The following is a 15,621-nucleotide window of genomic DNA, read 5'->3' on the forward strand; positions in this document are numbered from 1 at the left end:
TTAAAGAGAGGTTCTTGTTTGTCCAAACTTGTTTAGAGCAAATACGATTGTGGGGTGGGAGGAGGCAGGCCTGAGGGCGTGGTATAGATGCAGAGTTTTTCTTTCACAAATCCAACTCTAAACTCTTTCTTTCACAATTCACTACTGTGAAGACCTGGGGACAGAAAGTTCTGCACCTGGGGTGACCTGTTGAGATCAACCCTAACTTAATGTTCTGCGATTCTCCTCTGTTTCATTTAAAAGCTTTACAATTATTTTGGTAAATCTCCCTGAACTCTTTTCCGAAGTAGCATTATTTGCTCTTCTTCCATTGCATGGAGAAAGGCACAGAAAGAGGAGAAACGGCAGTTGCTTGCACACTCCCTGGAAGAAGTGGTGGCTCTCAGGTCTGTACCTATAAAAGCCCGTTCTGGGTTTCTGTCTGGGGCAGGGCCCTGCCCTTGTGTACCTGGGACAGGCAGGGCTGCCCTGCTCCAGTTCCGCATCCACTCAGTGTTCCTGGCTCCCTGTCCCTTCTTCACTTTATTGGCCAGGCTTTCCTTTTACTTACAAACCTCTTCTAAGTAGGTCTGGCTTTCGCTCTTCAGTTTACCACCATAAATTCTGAGGTGGTACACATCACCCTCTTAATCTAATTGAGCCAGCACATCCTTGTGAAGACATCATTTTATTTGGGGGGTATTAGTTGCTATGGTTATTTGCTGAGACTAACAGAGTCTGTGTTCTCTCAATTAGATTTTTGGAAACTGCTCTCTGAGAATGACAGAGGTGTGTCTCCCATAGGAGTATCCAGTATATAGCCTCATCATTGCAGAAAAAAAAAAAAAAGACACAGAGAAGATACTTCGTGTGGCATTTTAGAGCTAGAAGGACCTTAAAGATGAAGTGGTTCAGCCTCCTGGTTTTCCAATGAGCCTCTAAGGCTGAGCTTTCTGAAGTTCGTTAAGAACTTGTTAAGAAAGTGTTAAGTCATTTTCCCCAGGTTCACATCCATCGTTGGTTGGTGAGCAAGGACATAGCCTGTTTCTGGTTCTTACTCTAGGTTCTATTCTATTCCTTCTGCAACGGAAGTCCTCCCAAGGAATCCATTCCTCCGGTAGACACTGAGGGCCTCTGTGCTCTGGGCACTGTGCTGGAAGGATAAAGACCCCATGACCTCCTGTCCATCAGGGTCTTGGGTGGGAATCTTAACCCTTGCCTGGGTGAGTGTGGGTGCCTGGACCAGCAGCATTGACATCACCTGGAAACTTGTTAGAAATGCCGAAGCTCTGGCTTCCGGGCCTACTAATTAGAATACGCATTTTGATAAGGTCCTCGGGTAATGGGGTGCATATTAAAGTGTGAGAAGCTCTGCTCTAAGAAGGTAGGACTTTCCAGAAGCAAAAGCCATGTCTTGAGGCCCAAGCCAGGGCTAATCGCCTCTCCCCACATCTGTTCCTCTGCTTGGTGTTGGGCTGGATAGTGATGCTGTGTGGTGTTGACCGAGAGGACCGCTCACCATTCTCAGCCTGCGCACTCTCTAGCACAGCCCCCTTCTCATCTTCCCAGCCCTCCTCTGACCCACTCTCCCTGCAGACCCTTTGGTCTGACTTGTGTGGTCTCCTCTTAATTCTACCCTCCCCCAACTTTCACCCCTAAAATGTGCCTATTTTAGTGGCAAAGCACAAATACCACCTTCTCAGGAAAGTAGACACTTCAGGCCCCCAACCCTGTAAATCCCATTTATCTTGGATGTCACCTTAGCATGCTCATTCTTTTATCTGTTTCACCCGGGGCTGGCTGCCTTCCCCAGGAAATGGGCAAAAAGGATTTGATGATACCATTCTTTCCCCAGGCATCTAAAAGGCACCACTAACTCAATGAGTTTAATAAACTTCTCAAGAGGAAATCCATACTGCTTTGCATTGTAGTTCAGTTAAAAATTAGTGTTATTTAGTTCAGGGTTTTTGTCTTTCCTTTTATCTGCAAGGGGTCAAAGGAAGTTTGAAAATCTGTAGATGAAGTAGGGTTTTCTAAGCATCTGAGGAAAACCCTTAAGGACACAAATGTGTTTTTGGTAGTTCACTAGAATGAGGTTATTTGAGTAGTTTGGTGAATCAAAGAGGTAAAAATTCCTAATTTTTATGCTAATTAAGACTCCCCTTTTGTTGATTCTCTTCCATCTGCAAGTAAACTTCCACTCTGCCTGTGCTTGTGGGAAAAGAAGAAAAATCAGCGCCTAAGGGCCACCCTATGCTCTGGTCTTTCATAACAGGGGTCCCCCATTTTTAATTCTCACGACAACCTTGTGAGGTGTATTATCCTCAGTTACAGGAACGCTTGGAAAGGTTGAATATTTTGTCCAAAGCCTACAGCTAGTAATTGGCAGATCCAGGTTTGAAACCAGGTTTTCAGAGTTCATGCACTTCATACTCCTGAATTGCCCTTGACTGGCTCTGTGCGTGTGGACTTAACCAGCCTGGAAATACCCTATCTTTTCACTTCTTCACTTGCCTAGACCCTCTCAAAATGGGTTTCTTTGTTTTAACCAAGCAACTCACCACTGTTTTCCCTGAGGGAGTTTTTCCTGCACTGACCTGCTGTCTTACAAGGTCCCGGTGCATCATTCGAATGTCGATGTTCTGAATATAGTGCCTCAGTTCTCTGTGTCCCTGTTCTGCTTTGTGCCAGGGCTGAGTGATTCAGTTTTGGGGCTGGGCTCTTTAGGGTTTGGGTTTTTGTCATAGATCTGATGCTGACTTAAAGCACTTAACATAATGGCCATTGATTGGCAAATGTTTATTAAGCACCTACTATGTGACATACACTTAAGTTGGTCCTTATTTTCTTTATCAAGTGCTATCACTTAAACTCTCAATGTTGTTATGAGGAAAAGCTAAATAGCACTTTGGAAATACAAATGTCTTTGTATACATCACTTATACATATTTATGTATATATAGTGATGATGCTACTGATCACTCTTCATTGGACGTGAACTTGGAGTTTTCAGTAGGGAACAGAGTTTCTTTGAATCCCTCATACTCTCCTTGTCTCCTGCTCAACTAGTGGATTGTGACCCCTGTCCAGATCGAGAGGTGACATTTGATCATTTCTCATGGAGCAAGCCCTTGACATGTGGCTGCATGATCCTGCAGTGAAGTAGGATGGGAAGTCAGAGTAGAAGTCCCAAACCAAGTTCAGAGCCAGCTTTTTAGTGAAAAGCTTAATCAGCATTCAAGTGGATCTAGTCTCTCCTCTGTATAAAAATCTGGTTCCCATTTCCTTAGAGATGAAGTCCAAATCCTTTCGTGTGGCACTTAAGTCCTACCATAGTTTGATTCTAACCTCTCTTCCCAGTCTTGCCTCCTGTCCTTCAAGCTTAACTTCCCGCCATTTCTAGGAGGTCCTCTGCTTTGGCATCCTTTGCTTTCTATTCTTCCTTCTAGAATACCTCCCCAGGCCCATCTCCCCTGCCCTGCACCTCCTCCCATTTCTACATATCCAACTAGTTCTGAACTTTTAAGGCTCAGTTCAAATTCCACTCCCTATTCTTTTTTTTTTTTTTCTGGGAGGCCTCCTCCACTGGCTTCAGCTGGAATAATATCCTGCTTGCACTTCTGTAGCTATTTTTTTTTTTCTATTCTCTGATTGCCTTAGCACACTCTACCTTAATTTATAAATTCACATACATAGATTAGGCCCTTCTAAATTGTATCCTTCTCAAGGATATGCAATATATGCATACCATTTTTTTTTATTTCTTTGAGTACATTGATACAAGATTCTCAAATATTTGAGTCAGTTAGGCAATATAGTATAGTAGTTAAGACTTTTGGAGTCAGAGGGACCAGGTTTCTTATACTACCACTCATTATCTATGTGACTGTGACAGGTTCTTTCACCTCTCTGAGTCTGTTTCCTCCTTGGCAAAATGGGAGTAGTAATACATACTCAGTAGGATGGTGGTGGAGGTGAAATAATTTAACCCTTTGCACTCGCTTGCTTTTTTCAATTCCTTTATTCAACTGCTAACCGTGTCAAGTCACACTCAACATCCGAGTGCAAAGGGTTAAAATACTTAGTAGGGACATGTTACATAGTAAGCACCTGATAAATTAATGCATAATATATTTTGGATATATATTCAGGTGGGTTTGTGTTTCCTATATTACTCTTGAAGGGGTTTTCTATGTAAACTAGAGGCCCGGTGCATGAAGTCGGTGCACTGGGGGGGAGCAGGGGGGGGAAGTGGGGTCCCCCTCAGTCCAGCCTGTGCCCTCTCGCAGTCTGGGACCCCTCGCTTCTTACTGCCTACCTACTCGCTGCTCCTTACCGCTTGACTCACTGCTTCTTAGCGCTGCTGCGGAGGCGGGAGAGGCTCCCACCACTGCCGCTGCACTTGCCAGCTGTGAGCCTGGCATCTGTTTGAACGACGCTTCCCCTGTGTAAGTGCACAGACCACCAGGGGGCAGCTCCTGCATTGAGTGTCTGCCCCCTGATGGTCAGTGCACATCATAGTGACTGGTCATTCTGGTCGTTCCAGTCACTTAGGCTTTTATTATATAGACTAGAGGCCTGGTGCACAAAATTCGTGCACCGGTGTGTGTGTGTGTGTGTGTGTGTGTGTGTGTATGTGTGTGTGTGTGTCCCCCTCAGCCCAGCCTGTACCCTCTCCAATCTGGGACATCCCTCTCACAATCCAGGACTGCTGGCTCCCAACCGCTCGCTCTCCTGCCTGCCTGCCTGCCTGATTGCCCCCAACCACTTCTGCCTGCCAGCCTGATCACCCCCTAACCACTCCCCTGCCAGCCTGATTGACACCTAACTGCTCCACTGCCAGCCCGATTGCCCCTAACTGCCCTCCCCTGCCAGCCTGGTCACCCCTAACTGCCCTCCCCTGTTGGCCCAATCACCCCTAAGTGCCCTCCCTTGCCGGCCTGGTCCCCCCCAACTGCCCTCCCCTGTGGCCTGGTCACCCCCAACTGTCTTCCCCTGCAGGCCTGGTCCTTCCCAACTGTCCTCCCCTGCTGGCCTGGGTACCCCCCAACTGTCCTCCCCTGTAGGCCTGGTCACCCCTAACTGCCCTCCCCTGCAGGCCCGGTCACCCCTAACTGCCCTCGCTTGCAGGCCCGGTCACCCCCAGCTGCCCTCCCTTGCAGGCCTGGGTCCCCCCGCAACTGTCCTCCCCTGCAGGCCTGGTCACCCCCAGCTGCCCTCCCCTGATGGCCCACAACTGCCCTCCTCTGCCGGCCATCTTGTGGTGGCCATCTTGTGTCCACATGGGGGCGGCCATCTTTGATCACATGGGAGCGGGCATCTTGTGTGTTGGAGTGATATTACCTTTTTATTATATAGGATAGAATTGGAAACCTCTCATCTGGAAAAAGGTGACACACCTTTCTTTGTTCTGTGTGATTTCACTTTTAAAGTAAACTCTAAAAAAATTTCATTAGCTGTAGTGCTGTGGTTGGAAAACAAATTCTCCAGAGTCAGTGCTGGCTGTGGCCTCATTTAGGACATAACAGTTTTAGGGAAATAGACTCAGAAAAAGCATGCAGATGTAGATTCAGAATGTACACTATATAGCATGCCGTGGTTGATAAGGGAGGTGGGCATAGCATCCTGTGCTGAGAGGAGAGGGTTTCTGAGTCTGCTCCAGCCAGATTTCAAATAATGTGAGAGACATGGTGGTGATGACTTCATCCCTCCAGCCAGCCCTTCCTCTCCGTGTCTCAGGATTGAATGGATAAGATAAACAAAGGTCCTCTGAATGTATTCGGGCAATTCTTCCCTCATGGGCCCCTCCCTGGATTGTTGATTGAACACCCACTGGAAATTTATCCTCTCTGGTGGATGTCCTTACCAACTGGACAGGATCTGTCCCCAGCACTGCATTTGAGGCTGGCCCTATCATTTCTCCTTGAGTCTTAGCTCACCTCTATGATACAGTTGATCACCACCTAGTGGCCACAGGTAAGACCGTGCATCACAGAAACTCAATGAAAGCTATGGGGGAATTTTGTTCTATTGTAAGATTTGAACGTGGTGTGTTTCTTATTTGCTTATATAATGCAGGGGTTCATGCTGTAGGGTGGCATTTAACAAAGGAATGTCACTTGCTTTTGTTACAGTTACGCAATGGAACTCGGTTTAAAATGCCATATGCAGACTTGGGGAAATGGTAAGGGGAATGCCTCTTCCCAAACACAGTTTCTGCTAGATGTGTTCTCAGCTTGCCCAGATATAGGGAAAGAGAAAAGGAGAGTTCTCTGGGAACTCTTCCTTCATCTGGAGACATGCTGGGGCTGAAACGGGATATGTGGTTGTGGCAGATAGTTGCCGTTTTTCTTGCTCATGTCTCCTTGTCCCTTGGTGTAGAGAAAGTTTTGCTTTCTGTGCTTGCTGGCAGCTCTCTCTGCAGCTCTGTGGGAACCTTCCTCAATAGACAGAGCCAGGGGAGGTGATTTTATGTTAACAGCAAGCACATACCTACATATACTAGCTCCCACCAGACCTACATAAGTTGGAAAGTTTCTCCTAATTTACCTAATTTGCTTTTTTTTCCACTTGTCAAGTATAGAATCACCTTTGACGAGTGTAATGAATTAGTGGAATGCCACCTCCCCCACTCCCTTTGTTCTTTCTGTGACACCTGTTCTCTGCAGGCCTTGTGCCTGGTTCTGAGAACACACTGGTGAGCATGAAGAGACATGTTCCTCACTCTTATGGAACTTACTAGTTGGGGAGATATTAAAGAAATACCCAAACAATATGAAATTGCTATGAAGAAGAGTTGCATAGGACTCAGGATGTGAAAATAGAATAGGGTTTGGACTGGTTAGAGAAATCGGGGAAGGCTTCTTGGAGAAAGGAACTTTTATGCTGAGGGCTGCAGGTAGGGATAGGGCACATTCCAGGAACTGGCAGAGGCCAGGGTTTCTGGAGCTCAGAGGGGGAAGTGGGGGCCTAAACTCTGCAGGGCCTCTCTGGCCTTGGGAGGGACTTTGTTCATTGTTCTTAGAGCTCTGGGAAACCACCGCGGGGTTTGCTGCTGGAGCTGACATGGCTAGGTGGAATACTGACTGGAGGGACAAAGTGGATGTGGGGAGACCAGAGAGGAGGCAGTTGCAGTATCCAGGCAGGTGTGGGTATTTGGTTTAGGGGTTGCTGACAGTGTTGGAGATGAGTGAGCAGAGCTGAAATGCATAGGAGGCAGACTTGGGAAGGACTGTTCTGTGAAGGGCGATAGGTGGGTGTCTGACTCTGACTCGTGTGGCAGGACGCATGGTGATGCCCTTCACTGACGGGAGACACAGGAAGAGGTCCTTTGTTGGCTACTTTGGGAGAGGGTCGGGGAAGAGATATAATTTGTTTTTTTAGCATGTTGAGTTTTACCTGGGAATGGGGTTATGGGGTAAAGCTGTAGTCTCTTGGCAGCTAGTGTCCACCTCTCAGCTCCCACCATGGGAGTCCCCTTTCCTCTGGGGAATCTCAGACCCTCCACTTGTAAGCCAGCCTGTATTGCTGCGCCTGGTCAGGTCAGCGTGCCAGGTTTTGAGGGCCACTTTGTCCAGCCCTGTCCTAGGCACTCACACATTACGCCACGAGACTACTCATGGGTAGTTCCAGAATCATTTTTCACGCAAGAGGCTCTGGTACATGTAATTGGCCTTCAGAGAAGGGAGACATGAGCCTGGGGACTTGAGGATCCTTGTGCTGTAAGCAGCCGAGATGCCATTCTTGTTGCAAGTACTTACCTTGGCAGTTGGTCTTTATTAACTAATTAGTTTCTAAGACCAGGGAGATGTGACAGAGTAGCAAATATTTTTAAGGGTAGTTGTATACAATTTTGGTAACTTTGGAGGGAAAGGTATTAGATACAGTGGAAATAAATATAGTTGAAAGGTTACCTTGAGTCCGTCATTATGTGGGTGTCCATATGCATGTATGTTTGTGTGTATGTTAAGTTGTGCAAAAACAGGAAATGGCTCAACTTGTATTATTGGTAAAACTTGTGTAAATTAAGGACAAAAAGGAAATGGCTTGACTTGCAGTTCAATAGTACAACTTGTATAAATTAAGGTAGATTCTAACTTTTAAAAAATTGTGATAAACCTTGTCTTTCTGTAAAAAAAAAAAAGATTATTCTTGGCTTAAATTCTCTTAAGCTCTGTGCAGATCAGTGTCTGCTGTGGTGGGGCGTGGCACCTCCAGGAAGGGAAGGGTGCTCTCCTCTGGTCCCCTGGGGAGCAGACAGCTTGGGGAGCAGCCTCTCAAGGCCAGGCTTCTAGCTGCTTCCATATCCTTACCCACCTGGTCTCCTCACTCAGAGGCAGAGACTACTTAACTCTGTAAAGCAGATACTTGTCCTCCCCAGAGGCTGCCAGACATGTCTCCTCTCCGCTCTGGCCAGCATTCTGCCTTCTAGCAACAGTAAATATTATCGCTCCGCTGGGCTCTTAGCTGTGTCCTGCACTGCCTGAACATGAAACAGTGGGGTTATATGTGCAGGGTGCCACGAAACTTGGCATGCACCCAGCACCAACGCCAGCCTCCCCTTCTACCCTCCTCTCACTGGAATGAGCATGTTGGATTCCTGTGTGCATCAGAGGGAAGGCTCCGGAAATAGGTCTCTGTGCAGCTGCACATCCAAGGGGATCACTCCATAGGATGCAACCAATCCTTTTGGGTTGAAGTAGACAAGAAGCACTGCCTTTTTAATGTCCTCTTCATTGTCCCAAGCAACAGAGAAGGGGTTTATCTTTTAAATTCTTAAAAAAACTTAAAATTTTTAAAATGATTTTAGAGCGAGAGAAAGTAAGGTGGTGGTGGGGGGGAGAGAGAGAGAGAGAGAGAGAGAGAGAGAGAGAGAGAGAGAGAGAGATTTGTTGTTCCACCTATTTGTGCATTCATTGGTTGCTTCTTTTATGGGCCCTGACCAAGGATCGAACCTGCAACTTTGGTGTATAATTACAGGTAGTGATGATTACCTTCCCTGGTTCCTGTTATTGGAGGATTTATATATCGGGGAAGAAAGGCCCAGCTTTGCCTAGAACTCAAGCTTACAGAACAGAGTGCTTATACTAGTACAATGTGTCTCACTGGATCTCCTGACAGCCCGTGGGTAAGGTAGGGCTGACAACTGTCAGATGAAATGATTGAGACTTTAGGAGTAATCCTGGGTTAGTTACATATCTGGTAAATGATGTAGCTGAAACTTGAACTCAGGAGCCCGTGGAGGTTGGGGTGAGGGCTAGGGGTCGGGGAAGGAAATGTTCGGCATATAATCAGAACCCCGTGATGTGCAAGTAGAGAAGGGAGGTCCTCCAAAGCAAGCTTGAGATGCTGTCCCAGAGACAGGGGAGCAGATGCCAAACAAGCAAAACAACAGGTGCCCACTGCACCTTTAAAAAAGATTTCTCTCTGAAGTGTGAGTCATTCAAGCCCATGGTGAGTTCCCTTTCAGTTTCCAATAATTGGGATTCTCATTCTACCCAGCTGTCCTCACTGGCCTACAGCCCAGTATTGACTCCATACTCATTACCTAATCTTCCATCAGGGGGACCGGCCTCTTTATCAGCTTTGTGGGGCCCACCTTGCTTCTCAGGTTTGTGCTGTGGCGGGGTGTGCTGTGTGCCCCGGACAATGAAATCAAGGTTACCTTCTGGTCATAAGCTAACAGGCCCTGCTCCTGGCCCTCCTGTGAAAGGCCCCACAAAGGCCCCGTTGTGCAGAACGAGCCACTCCTTGATCCTCATTGGCAGCTGCCCCTGGCAGCCCCGCTTTTCAGGTGCGTGCTGGGAGCTTTCCCCAGCGTGGCTTGCATTTCGCTCTTTTTCCACTTTGATGAGAAGATTGTCCAGCTTGAGTCTTTCTTGCCCTACTGGCGGGAGGTGCAGGAGGATTTTTATTGTGAGTTCTGATCGGGAGGACATTTTGACTAAAATGACACGGAGTACAGCCGTGCCCACATTCCACTTTGGGCCCCTTGGAGGGCTTTGCCTTCCACTCTGAAAGGTTATAATTCCCTTTTCTCATCCTGCCTGCCTGTGGCCCACTCTGTCCTTCCTTCTCACAGGGTTCTGACTCTCAGCTGCATCTGTGTCTTTCTTGCCAGGGAGTGATTTATGTTCTCGGGGATCTCCTCAGCCTGGGTTGGCCAGTTTTAAGAGATGCCTGACTCTCCTGCCAGCATCTTTAGACTTTTTGCCAAAGGACCATTCCATTAAAATGACTGAACCAAGGAGAGATGGGAGACTGTTGGCTGTTGTCTCCTGTTCTCCTTCTCCACTCCGAGTGCCTTCCTTGCTGGTATAGAGCAGAGGGCCTTGCATGAGCCACAGCGAGTTTGGGACCTGTGCCATCTGAGCCACTGAGAGGGCAATCTCGGAGCAGGAGCCGCTGGTATCCAATGTGGTATCCCAAGCCCCACACCCGAGAGTGGGCCGGTCCAGCCTGGCTCTTCGACTGGTAGCCATTGTTTGGAATGAACACTCAGATTGACGAACTGAACATTGGGGGTTGGATTTGTATACAGCACCCCCCACCCCCTAATCCCCATATTAAACAGCACAATCAGAGCACTGCCAGGTATGTTGGAGAGGAAACAAACAAGTAAAATCAAAAGATGGGAAAAACCTAACCACCAACCTCAAGGGCCAAATCGGGGAACTGAAAAAGAGAAGTGCTGAGGAACATGGGTGCTTTTATTTCAGTAGGTTTTGTTGATCTGGGAAGCCAGAATTCCCCACCCCCCCAACCCCAATATCTTATTAAAGCCAGGCCTTGCTGCCAGTTATGCCTCATATTTCCCTCCTCTGGGAATTTGAACATAATGCCATTTCCCCTTCAATGAGGGGAACATGGACCAGGGTAATTTGAGTGATTAGCCTAATCTGCAGGAAGGCTGCACGTGGAATTAAGTTAAGCACATTTGTACTGAGCAGCCGTGTCTGTCAGGCCACTGAAAGGTACCTTGGTGGTTTTATGCCATTAGCAGAAGTTGAGGGTTCATAGAAGGATCATTGGCTTTTATTACTGACTTAAATGAAAGCTTATTGTTTACATTTGACAAGGGCCTCTGAGAGCTTTCTTTATAGATACCACGTGTGGGGTTATACTATGTGTGGGGTTACTCCAACCCCAAACATTGCCAGGGCTTTGTTCTCATGGCAGTAGGGGGGCATGGTGACCCAGGGAAATGGTTCGGGCAGACGTTTGTCAGGCTGGCTGGCCCCTCTGCTCGAGTGGGCTCTGAGAACTCAGGCCTCACGTGTACTTGAGTTGGAAGAGGAAGTCCAGGTCATCCTGTGCCATGGAGACAGGGCAGTTCCCAGCACTTTGTCCCAGCAGTTTGTGGTATGAGTTGGACTAGGCCAGTGGTCGGCAAACTCATTAGTCAACAGAGCCAAATATCAACAGTACAAACGATTGAAATTTCTTTTGAGAGCCAAAATTTTTAAACTTAAACTTCGTCTAACGCCACTTCTTCAAAACAGACTCGCCCAGGCCGTGGTATTTTGTGGAAGAGCCACACTCAAGGGGCCAAAGAGCCGCATGTGGCTCGCGAGCCGCAGTTTGCCGACCACGGGACTAGGGGAAGGTGTTGTTGCGTCTGGCATGGGGGCAGCTTCACTGACCACGTCCAGGGTCAGTGACTGAGCCGACCTGCAGGGCTGTAGATGCTAAAGCCACACCTCCTCCCAGACCTCGTAGGCAAGTGGATTCCCCGCTGTGTCAAATGGAGAAGGATGACTTGCTGTATAGCTGGTGGAATTAGAAATAGGGCCAGAATTGTTAAAGCAAATGCAACAAACATACTAACTCCTAAAGCAAATCAGCATGTCCTGTGATAAACAAATGTTTACTATTTTGAATTTATGTTCTTTTGTGCTTTGAAACGGACTCAGGAAGATATCTGCTAGTTGCTATAGTACTGGAAGGACTAAAAAGTGCAGCAAATAAGAAAGCCAGTTCATTTCAGTAATTTACATTTCTTACTCTTTTTCTTAATAGATTTGTCTTCAGCGAAGAGGAAATTTGCAGATTCCTTAAATGAATTTAAGTTTCAGTGCATAGGAGATGCAGAAACAGATGATGAAATGTGTATAGGTAAGTCATAACGGTGCTGTTTATCACAACTTTCATTGTCCTTGCTGAGCCCTTTTCTGGGGATAAGAAGAATCTAAGTGTCATAAATTACAATTACAGTGGAGGGGGTAGAGTTGAGTGAATGTCAGGAATTGGGGCTATTCCGGGCTTCTCGGAGCTCTGGGATTGCCCCTCTCGCCCTCTGCCTGCAGGAGAAAGCTTGAAGGTTTGTAGTGGGGCTTTCCTCTCCCCTCCTTTTCGTGTTCTGCTTCCGGCTGCTCTTGTGCCATTCTTCCCCACAGCCACAGTGCTAAGAACTTTGAGCAAAAGCAGAACACAGGTGGATGAGGGAAGAATTAGATCAGAGTTTCAAATGCTAGCTCATGGGTTGAGATCAGAATGCTGCCATGTTTTCCTTGGCACTCATTTATTTAATTGAATTACTGTATAGATTGAATTTATCCTGAAGTTTCCGTTCTCCAGCATCTTTGAACATTGGAGAATCTGATCATCTGGCCCCACATTCTGCCTGGCTACAGTCGGCTGGAGCTATGTAGCTGCGTTGTCTTCAAATGGGGAGAGGCGCTCAGTGTGTAGCTCACAATGCTCCTTACCTCTCCCTTCTGTTTCTTTCACGAGAGGCTGATGGTGGGGTTACCATGCATCACCTCACTGTGCTGCTTCACTCTTCACCATCACCTGTCTGCCTTTTGTAGGCAACGCCGGGCACTGAGGATTTGCAATGCCAGGACACCTTTCTCTGCCCGGGCCTAGTCGTTGCACTTTATTCTTCTTACATTGGCATCTTGGTTGACTCCATGAAGTGAGCAAGAATTGAGAATGTTATATTGAATTAATTAAGCCATCAAATGCTTATTGAGTTCCTGTTGCCTTGCAGTGCACCAGGATCTGGGGATGAGCACAGGCAGTTGGGAGACATCTGAGAGCAGTGAAAATCCATCATTGTTGTAAATCCTGAATACACGGATGCTTTCCCCAACATTATACAGATGTTCCACATATCCTCAGGGCTATTGCACTTAATGCCTGTTGCCTTTGGGAATAATCGTAGCACAAGAGATTCTCCCCATCTGACCAGCATGCTGCAAGCTGTATTGCATTTATAAGTGGCTTGGGGATGCAGGAGGAACCCAAGGAGAAGCCAGGGATGTGGCTTCCCGTGGCAGCAGCACTGTTTGTTTAGTTCTAGTGCCAAAGAAAAGGTTGTGTTCTGACGCAGGCCCACAACAAAGGTTGAGGAGGTCGAATCCTGGGCAGGAAATCCTTCAACTCTTAAGCGGAACTCTGCCCCTTCTAGCCTGGGGTCTGGGAGCCAGCCAGCATCTCATCAGTCCTGGGTACTCTCAGGAACTGGCCAGTCTTTTCCTTGAAGGAAATCCTTCCCTAGCTGAAGTGCCAGGTGGAATTAACATGCATTTCTGGGCCATCCTTAATGGTTAATGATTAAAAGATAAGGGGAGCCGTGGGAAACAATTGGTTTTAGGCTTCTGCTTGTGCCAAGGGATTTCAGTCCATAACATGATCGGTGTATCTGGAAAGGCTCCCGAAGGTCCATTAGTCAACTTCCATCTCATGTCCCCTTTCTCTTTTCCAGCAAGGTCTTTGCAGGAGTTTGCCAGTGTTCTCAGGAATCTTGAAGATGAACGGATACGGATGGTGAGTACTGCTGGGCTATTCTTGGTCCCAGATAGTGTGGTCAAATGTAGGAAGCATAGAATTTGTTATCAGAAGAACTGGGTTTGGGTTCAGGCTCTGCTACTTCTGTGCTTTGAGCTCTTGGGAAAGCCTTCTCATCTTTGCAGGGTTTGAAGCCTTTTGTAAAACATAGGATATATGTACTTGGATAACTTGAGAATGACTTCCTTGCCCTTCTAAAATGCACTGTAATGTGTATATATAAGGTGTATGACTTCCGGGTATATCTTTACAATGATTTAACTCTTTGGGGACTTAGGTTGTTTTATTGGCAGAATGGGAACGAAGGTGCCCCACTCTGCAACTCCCCGTACCCCCTTATGAAATTTATCCAAGAGGTCTTGGAGGGCAGGGTCACTCCTTTACTTCTAATTCTGAAGCTCCTAACACAGTGCCTGTCATGTAGAAGGCACCTACTAAACGGGAACTTAGAAGTGATGGTAGCTCCAAAAAGTTCTTCAAAGAGAGGCACTGTGAAGTTCAAGGACCAAAGGCTGACCTTCAGGTTCTTAAGAGATCTCTTTTGCATTAGCATTTATTCTGATGTGGTTCAGCATTAATAGGTGAGGGATTCCATATCCACAGGGTACCATATCCCTAAGATATCAGATCCGAGGCCTGGTTTGAAACCCTTGCGGGCTGCATGTTGATTTGTCCTCAGGAGGGCTTCTCTCTCGAAAGTAGTGCTCCAGAGGCCTGGGGAAGAGTCCACTAATGAACATTTTCCTTCTCTTCCCATGCTAACAACTGAAATAGTTTGACTAAATTTCCTGTCTTGGTCAGCTTGGGCTGCCAAAATACCATAGACTGGGTTGCTTAAACAACAAAGATTTGTTTCTCACAGTTCTGGAGAATGGGAAATCCAAGATCAAGGGGCTGACTGATGTGGTTCTGGGTGAGGACTCTCTTCCTGGCTTGCAGATGGCAGCCTTCCTACTGTTTCCTCACAGGGCAGAGAAAGGGTGGGGACACTCTCAGGTCTCTTCTTATAAGGGCACTAATCGCGTCAGAGGGACTCCACCCTCAAGACCTAGTTATCTTCCAAGAGGCCCCATATTCAAGTGCTATCACATTGTGGGTATTAAAAGATAAACTAAAGCATATTAAATTTGTAAGAGCTTATGTGAGCAAAAATCAATTCAAATTGGATAGCACCAGCCTGGAAGTAGTGGGAGTGCTCTAGCTACAGGAGCCTGGGGAAAGAGTTATAAAGAAATGCAGAAACAAAGCAAAGAAATTATTTAATTGGCTATCGCTTAAATGGTTGCCTTATTTGGGAAAGCCTGGTTGTTTGTGATTACTTATTCTTAGGTTTTGATTTCTTAACCTTGAGGTATTCACAGGCTTAGGTTTTGGGTTGCTGATGTAGGCCACTAAGGCATTAGAGCCACGTTGGTCCAATGGCCCCTTGTTTAATTAATTTGCCAGGGTAAGGGCTTCAATACATGAATTGGGGTGAGTATGGGGCAGGAATGCAAGTTAGTCCTTAGCACCCACCAAGACATTATGTAGCCACATGTTTTCCATTTCAATCCTCATGATGACTCTGTGAGGTGGTGCCTGTATCCTTATTGTCTGGATTAAGGTGTTGAGGTTTACAGAGGTTATGCAACATGCCCAGGGTCACACAGTGGCGTGGTCCAGATTCAAACCCAAGCATGTGTTATGCCAAAGAATGTGGGAGTTTCTTGAAAACTCCAAACAGAGCAGAAGCCTCTCTTACCTTCTGCCCTGCAGAGAGACACTGTTTTCCTTGAGTGCTCATTGCTGGGGCGCCTGAGCCAGAATCAGGTGGGGGTGGCAGTAGCAGCAGGGTTGCTGGTGGGTGGAGGC

At 47.0% G+C, this 15,621-nt stretch overlaps 1 protein-coding gene across 3 annotated transcripts in view; it reads left to right on the forward strand.

Moving 5' to 3' along the window:
- ARHGAP26 (Rho GTPase activating protein 26) overlaps window positions 1-15,621 on the forward strand; it is a 411,202-nt gene that overhangs the window by 91,328 nt on the left and 304,253 nt on the right. For all 3 annotated transcript variants that reach the window (XM_079771397.1, XM_079771399.1, XM_079771398.1), the window contains 2 exons: window positions 11,998-12,093; window positions 13,688-13,749. In XM_079771397.1, the coding sequence (XP_079627523.1) occupies window positions 11,998-12,093; window positions 13,688-13,749 (158 nt within the window). The remainder of the gene's footprint in view (window positions 1-11,997; window positions 12,094-13,687; window positions 13,750-15,621) is intronic.

The sequence above is a fragment of the Cnephaeus nilssonii genome (assembly GCF_951640355.1).
Source record: "Cnephaeus nilssonii genome assembly, chromosome: 5".
NCBI lineage: Eukaryota > Metazoa > Chordata > Mammalia > Chiroptera > Vespertilionidae > Cnephaeus > Cnephaeus nilssonii.